The sequence below is a fragment of the Pieris napi genome, chromosome 4 (assembly GCF_905475465.1).
Source record: "Pieris napi chromosome 4, ilPieNapi1.2, whole genome shotgun sequence".
NCBI lineage: Eukaryota > Metazoa > Arthropoda > Insecta > Lepidoptera > Pieridae > Pieris > Pieris napi.
In genome coordinates, this window is record NC_062237.1 from 11,481,021 (window position 1) to 11,488,053 (window position 7,033).

The 7,033-nt window shown below is 31.7% G+C and overlaps 2 protein-coding genes across 2 annotated transcripts; both read right to left on the reverse strand.

Annotated features, from left to right (window-relative positions):
• Nucleotides 1-1,058: 1,058 nt before the first annotated feature.
• Nucleotides 1,059-3,006, reverse strand: LOC125049158 (glutathione S-transferase theta-4-like). Its single transcript, XM_047648291.1, has 5 exons — nt 2,757-3,006; nt 2,605-2,692; nt 1,911-2,061; nt 1,663-1,843; nt 1,059-1,307 (listed from the first exon to the last, which is right to left on the reverse strand). Exons 1-5 carry the CDS (start codon nt 2,866-2,868, stop codon nt 1,150-1,152), a joined length of 690 nt encoding a protein of 229 aa, XP_047504247.1. The 5' UTR covers nt 2,869-3,006; the 3' UTR covers nt 1,059-1,149.
• Nucleotides 3,007-4,312: 1,306 nt separating this feature from the next.
• LOC125049168 (glutathione S-transferase theta-1-like) lies at nt 4,313-6,247 on the reverse strand. Its single transcript, XM_047648309.1, has 5 exons — nt 5,927-6,247; nt 5,751-5,838; nt 5,491-5,641; nt 5,052-5,232; nt 4,313-4,871 (listed from the first exon to the last, which is right to left on the reverse strand). Exons 1-5 carry the CDS (start codon nt 6,036-6,038, stop codon nt 4,729-4,731), a joined length of 675 nt encoding a protein of 224 aa, XP_047504265.1. The 5' UTR covers nt 6,039-6,247; the 3' UTR covers nt 4,313-4,728.
• Between the last annotated feature and the right edge of the window lie 786 nt (nt 6,248-7,033).

The following is a 7,033-nucleotide window of genomic DNA, read 5'->3' on the forward strand; positions in this document are numbered from 1 at the left end:
CCTAACTTTCACCCCTCTACGATCAACCCCTACTTTTTTTATTATAAATGATATACATGGCGAAACGACGTTTGCCGGATCAGCTAGTTATTTTATATAATTTTAAATTTAACCGACGTTTCGCGTGCTTTACAGCGTGCATGGTCACGGTGACCGAAATATGTGTCAGGCAAAAATAAACAATCATTTGAGTTCAAATGATCCAACAGTCAGTTGGAATATGGAAAAAATGGATACTGAAGTGTCCACATCAAAGGTGTAGGTTGGCTAACTTGTAATACTTACAAACATGAAAATACAGTCAAGAAGTTTTTCGTAGCGTCCGTCGTAGCACATCAACGACTCGTAGGTAGTTTATAATTTGTAGAAATAGATTAATAGTAGTAGTGTCTCTTATTATTTCTTTTTCCTCTCTACTGTATGCGTCTATTTGGATTAGGGAGCGTTCAAGTATTACGTAACGAATTTTTGTTCTTTTGTAAAACGTTACGATGCGGGACGGGGATTGAATTACGCGTTATTGTTAAAAATTGTCAAAAATTGCGTGACGTAATACTTGAACGCTCTCTTAGGGCAAATTCATTTAAAAGTCAGACCCATATTCAAATATTGTTGTTAAAAGACCTAATTAGTAGGTCAGCGACCAATTTTAATCTAATAAAATCTGGTGTAAAGATTTTTTTCAAATTAGGACATGGATGCCTCTGATTAAAATAGTATAACTGGTAATAGTAAGCCCGCCCACTTGAACTAAAATTAAGCAATGAAACAGACAAAAACGTGTCAAACATATTACGGTTCTTTCAGCCACATGAACATTAGGTCCACATACTAATTATTATGTCAAAATCTCGTCTTGAGCGCTGTCATTATGTCAAATTTCATACAATAAAATGGTTTGAAAGTTGCTGAAAGTTGAAACTAGATTTAAGTTTAATTAACGTATTATAGTGCGTGGCACGACTATTTTTGTGATCAAACAAACCCAAATATGTATTGGGTTTTGTAGCAGAAAATTGCAGGCGACAATTTTTAGTAATGTTTCAAATTAAAAACGATTAAATCCCAAAAACTTTAATAAAATATATAACATTTAAAAAAATATATTAGATTATCTTGAAATATAATCAATCTATCTCATTTAACAGGTCATTTTATATTTTTATTCAACTTAGAAGCATTTAACTTAATTACTTTATTTAAAATAACATGTGCTTCGTCATAACACGGATTAAAATGTTCCCGAACTTTAGGCCACCATTTTGCAATGTTCGGAAAGTCCGCCGTCGGATCGAAATCAGGTAGTTCTGTAAAAAGAAATGAAGTACCTATAGTAAGTAGGTGTAAGTCAAACTATAAAGCATTTGTGTATAATATCATTTATCACCTTTTTGAACCAACTACCAAAGATAATGATTAGATTAAAATTTATTTGATAATATTAATTATTATGGACAAGTATCCTGATTCTAAAAATATTGTGTATTTCAGACTAATGCATGCCTTAGGGACATTACAAAGTTAACCATACAAATTTACTGGCACAGCTGGAATTTGAACAAAAAATTCAGGCATCTGAGATTTGCATGCTTAAAACACTAGAACAACACTAATATACTACCGCTTATAACCTAAAACATTTTGTCCTATTCTGAGACTTACTTAGTTGCTCTAGGTCCACTGCAGCAAAGAGGTCAGCCACATTAATAGTGTCACCTGTCACAAACTTATTGCATCCAAGCCATAGTTTATCAAACTCTTCTAGGGCATTTATCATTTTCTGTTTATAGCTGTCTACTTGCTTGGGGTCTGGAGTTTTCCCGGTCATAAGTGGGTTTATAAACTAAAAAATGCATCAAATAAAAAAAAAGCCAATGCATAAAATATAGTGAAATAATTCAAATGTATACCGAAGTCATGAAGAACAGGTTACCAGGTAATTTTAAACCAACATGTTGCCATTCTAAATATTCATCCACTCTTGCTTGTCCTTTGCTGTCTTCTGGATATAAAGTTTTGGATATCATGTTCTCTCTAGCAAGATATTTTGTTATGGCAACACTGTAAGAAATTATTATGTAGTTTAACATGCTAGAAGCTTAATAAGCTGATGTATGTCAACAGATTGGACAAAAACAATATATCTAGTAATTTAGTTCTAACATTTTAATACGGCTGGTATATATCTGCATTTGTTTATTAATATTTTTTGGGACATTAAGTACTAGGTGACTAGACTTTTATATCTAGCAACATGTAACAATTCTTCTCCATAATATGAAGGGGCTACCTTACTACCTTCTGGAAGGGGCAACTAGTCTTTTTTAAGTTTTTTAACTTGTTATTTTGACTTTTAAAGTGCCTTTTTAAGAGGCCTAATTGAAATTGATTTGACTTTCACTTTTAATTGTTTCTCTGGAATCTAACTTTCTTTATAAACAGGGACTCTGTTATACCAATTTAGTTCTTAAGATCCTCTTAATAAGTCTTATCAAAAACCTCATCATATTCATAGAACTTAATGTTTTTTTTATTGAAATTGCAAGCTGCTTATTAAAAATTGAAAAGCAATTAAATTATATTAATATAGAAGTAAAAAAATACCTTTCCATTAAAATAAAGCCATTGTGATCAATAGCAGGAATCTTTTTGAACCGGTTTATGGCTTCATACTCAGGCTTTAATTGCTGTCCTAAATAAAATTAATTAGATATTAAAATAAATAAACTTTAATGATATATAAAGGTTCTGATTACCTTTTCCCATGTCTAACAACTTTGGTTCAAAATTACACTTTGATGTTTTTAACAAAACATACAAAACCCTACAGGGTGGTGACATAAAATCATAGTACAATTTTAAACTCATTTTATATTAACTATTTTGAAATAAAAAGTTAAATGCAGTTAGAAGATGGTAAGAAGTAAGAACTAAGAAGTAAAAAGTTCAAGTTTGGAACTATGGACTTATCACTTATGGAGTATGGAACTATGGAGTTATGGACTATGGACTTAAAAAAATCATTGCAATTTAGGCCCACAGATACCTAATATTTGTTTGAAACTATCGGTTGTTTTTTTATAGATAATATTAATTACAACATTCCTACATATATTTATCTATAGATTACATATAAATATAATTTCCAATTAAATTTAAAGTAGACAATAAACAGGTAATACCCCAATGTAATACCTCTTGCGTTAAATTAGCTATCATCAGCATATAGATTTTCGGAGACTTTAACTTTGTATTTCTCGCTAGTAAAAGTTAGTTCAAAATTTGTAACGCCACTATTATTATCATATAAAGCTACTTAGTACATTAGAGGAGATTAAATAAATAAAAAAACTAAAGTCCGTTAAGTCATTATTGTGTTAGTTACAATATTGTCCTAAATTATATTAGTAGGTCTACTGTACGGTACTGTACCTACTGTCTTTGTTACCATTGTATTGATCAGCCGTCTCCGTAGCGGTATCTCACATATTTTCAAGAGAAGCTGACAGACCGAGGCGCTCAAAAACACCATGTCATTCACTTGCTTATATTATTAAAACAAATACCGTCTATGTAACAGCGAACATGCTGCTTACTGAACTCCTTGATCAGTCCATTAATGTACAGATTGAACAAGGAAGGAGAACTTAAAAAAATTTGACGGAGTATTTTCCATTTCCTCCCCTTATTATTATATCACCAATTTCATCAATAAATTGCAGTGCACGTTCTTTTTAAATGACAGGTTTTTGGTGAATACGGTCTTGACAGTTTCATTAAAAGCCCCAAGGGGCTAGGGGTAAGATTCAGACTCAAGACGTATCGCTTTGTTATATGTATGGCTCCCATTAGTCGTACATAGCATAAATTCTCGCATGAGAACCTTAAGAGCACATCTAATATATAAAAGTTCGTTCCCATACTCCTCCGAAACGGCTCGACCGATTCTTATGAAATTTTATATGAATATTCAGTAAGTCTGAAAATCGACTATAACTATCTATCTGTCAAACCACTAAATGTTAAGGGTGGTCAACCCCTAAATTTTTATTTTTTAGATAAAATTTTTTGTTATTTTTTTTATGATACAGCATATAAAATACATACAACCCTTAATTTTAACCCCTCTACGATCAACCCCTATTTTTTATTTGTTAATTAAAAACTCATGACTTGAACTCTGAAGTTTATATAGAGATAAATTCACCGAAAAACCTTAAAAGTTTTCATTCCGGAAAACCGAATAGTCTGGGGTAGCATAGCAAAATGTTCCATGTTGGTGTACTTAAAAGATAGTCTGAGTAAAATCACATTAAGAAGGAACGAAGTTTGCAGGAGCAGATAGTGAAACTATAAATATGTTTTTATTACAGTTTCATCTGCTCTTACACCTTTCCATTTAATGGAAGAGCATACATTTGGTTACTAGACAGAATAATAAATAAACTGGAGGGTTCTTTATAATCTTACATACTATGTACCAACCTACTAAGACTACGTGTTTAATAGCTTCACCAATGTTTGCAATCGCAATTGGTTTTTCTTCATTCTATATTAACTTGCAAAAATTTTATATTAAGTTGCAATTTACAGTAAGTGGTAAATGAAAAATGCATTATTCAACAACCATTAAATATATAATTTTGTAAAAATTGATTACACCTGTATCATAAAAAAATAATTATTAATTTCTTACATACCTAATGGAATATAAAAATAACTTTATACTTATAATTTAGACATATTTTTCTTCACAATTTTATTTAAAATAACATGTGCTTCATCATAATATGGATTGAAATGCTGTTTGACTTTTGGCCACCATTTTGCGATGTTCGGGTATCTAGCAGCTGGTTCAAAACCAGCCATTCCTATGACATAAAATATATTAACATAAGTTTAAACTTGCAAAGTAATTTCACATTTAGTTTAGTTTTTTAGTTGTTTTACTTTACAATTATTAATACTTCATTCCACTTGTCTGTTTATAAATCACATGTCAGCGAATCAATTATTATTATATTTCTTGCATGTAATGGCCCAATACTTACTTGGTTGCTCCAATTCAACTGCTGCAAAAAGATCTGCGACAGTAATACTGTCTCCTGTTACAAACTGATTCCGTCCTAGCCATAGAGTATCCAACTCTTCAACAGCATTTATCATTCTCTTTTCATAGCTCTGAACTAACTTGGGGTCTGGCTGTTTGCCTGTTATTATTGGGTTTAAGTACTAAAAAATATAAAATTCAATAAGCCTAGAGTTAAAAAAGTACAAGTCTTCAAGTTCTCTATATCATAGTACAAGTAATAACATGGAGGTCCTGACTCAGCAGCTGAGCATTAATTTTTTTTTTGAGGAAATAGAAGGCTGATAATTTTCTAAATAAAAATGAGGAATACATACACCCAGAGACCCTTTGCCAGTGTGAGGTTAAGGATAGACTCCTAAACTCAAGAAAAAATAAATAAAGAAATATAAACTTTGTACCTTAACCCTGAAAAACATAGCACAATGTAATCTTAATCCAATATGTTGCCATTCTAAGTACTCATCCACTCTCGCTTGGGCTTTGCTGTTTTCTGGATATAACATTCTTGGTATCACATTTTCAGAAGCTAGGTACCGTATTATTGCCACACTGTAAACATTATAATATAGCTAATGTTGATATTACAAGTAGTGATCACTTAATTTATTATCGAAATCGTTAAGTAATTAGTATTATGAATAATTTTAGTTTTTGTAACCTTTCTGTTAGTATAAAGCCATTGTGATCAATAACAGGAACTTTTTTGAATCGATTTATATCTTGATATTCATCTGTGAAGTGCTGGCCTGAAACACATGTTGTTTGTATAGTTTAATTTATTAAACATATATTTTCGATACATTGAGTACACTGCAACTTGTTTTTAAACGTTACCTTGTCGCAGATCTAAACATTTTGGTTCAAAATTACACTTAGATGTTTTTAATAAAATATACAAAGCCCTAGATGGTTGTGACATAAGATCATAGTACAACTTTAATTTCATTATATTATATTTGTGTTTAAACTTTAATGTTTTGCTTTTTTTTTACTTATAATATTATACAACTTTTTATTTAAATTAAGAAAACAGCTTAGAAACTTTACTACTAGTTTATCAGTAACCGGTAAACTAGTAAACCAAAAAATATGGTGATATTTATACTTTATTCTCTATTGCTGTAAAAACGAGATATAAGTTCAAAGTTTAAAGTTTAAACTATGCTTGTCGTGTTTCAAATTACGTATAGTCCGGGAGGTGGCGACAGTAGCGTTGCAAACATAAAAGTCATAGTCAGCTGTCAGGCGTCAGCCGGCTGATAATTGATATTGACATCGATAGTTGTAATAATAGACCACAAGCCCATGAACAAAAAATACCTGTGAAATGACCCAACCTGAATTACGCTTAGAAGGCTGTTACTATATCTGAAAATAGCTCTGAGCACTATGCCGTCATTTCTGAGCGGTACATGTGAGTACGTGAGTGAATGGACTTTCTCAGGTACAATGGGGGAATTTCGACTAATTATTAATGTACGGCTTTGTTATAAGTGTATAGATGATTATAAATAAATGTCGAAAAACCTAGTGCCGTACAAAAGTGATGGTGCCGGAAGTCGGTGCAATTTTTTAATTCGACGACAGTTGCAGAAGCAATATAGGTCATTTATTACTGTACGGCATTTGTGTGATTCCTTTTGGACACATATACAGATACTTTACCCGTAAACGCCGTAGATATTCCCAGCGGAGCGGTCGAAAGCCAAGGGTCGCAACATATGTCTGATTAGCATATAGGTGATGATGATATGAAACAACATAAAATTAAATGATCTTGAGAGTACTTCACAAATAGATAACATTTTTCAGCATGCCGTACATTTTTTGTGGAACACATAGGTGTATGGGGTAAATTACTTTCCTCAGAAAAGAGTCATTTTCCGGTGACTTTTATCTGTACGGCAATAACACAGGTTATTAATACTTTAGACAATCTTC

What these genes read in the sequence shown, in the direction of transcription:
- LOC125049158 (XM_047648291.1), bottom strand. Translation starts at nt 2,868, where the DNA reads ATGAGTTTAAAATTGTACTATGATTTTATGTCACCACCCTGTAGGGTT. An exon ending in GGCTTTATTTTAATGGAAAG is followed by an intron (nt 2,062 to 2,604) that starts GTATTTTTTTAC and finishes AATTTCTTACAG; the next exon opens with TGTTGCCATAACAAAATATC. An exon ending in AGTGGACCTAGAGCAACTAA is followed by an intron (nt 1,308 to 1,662) that starts GTAAGTCTCAGA and finishes TTCTTTTTACAG; the next exon opens with AACTACCTGATTTCGATCCG.
- LOC125049168 (XM_047648309.1), bottom strand. Translation starts at nt 6,038, where the DNA reads ATGAAATTAAAGTTGTACTATGATCTTATGTCACAACCATCTAGGGCT. An exon ending in ATGTTTAGATCTGCGACAAG is followed by an intron (nt 5,839 to 5,926) that starts GTAACGTTTAAA and finishes CATGTGTTTCAG; the next exon opens with GCCAGCACTTCACAGATGAA. An exon ending in GGCTTTATACTAACAGAAAG is followed by an intron (nt 5,642 to 5,750) that starts GTTACAAAAACT and finishes TAATGTTTACAG; the next exon opens with TGTGGCAATAATACGGTACC.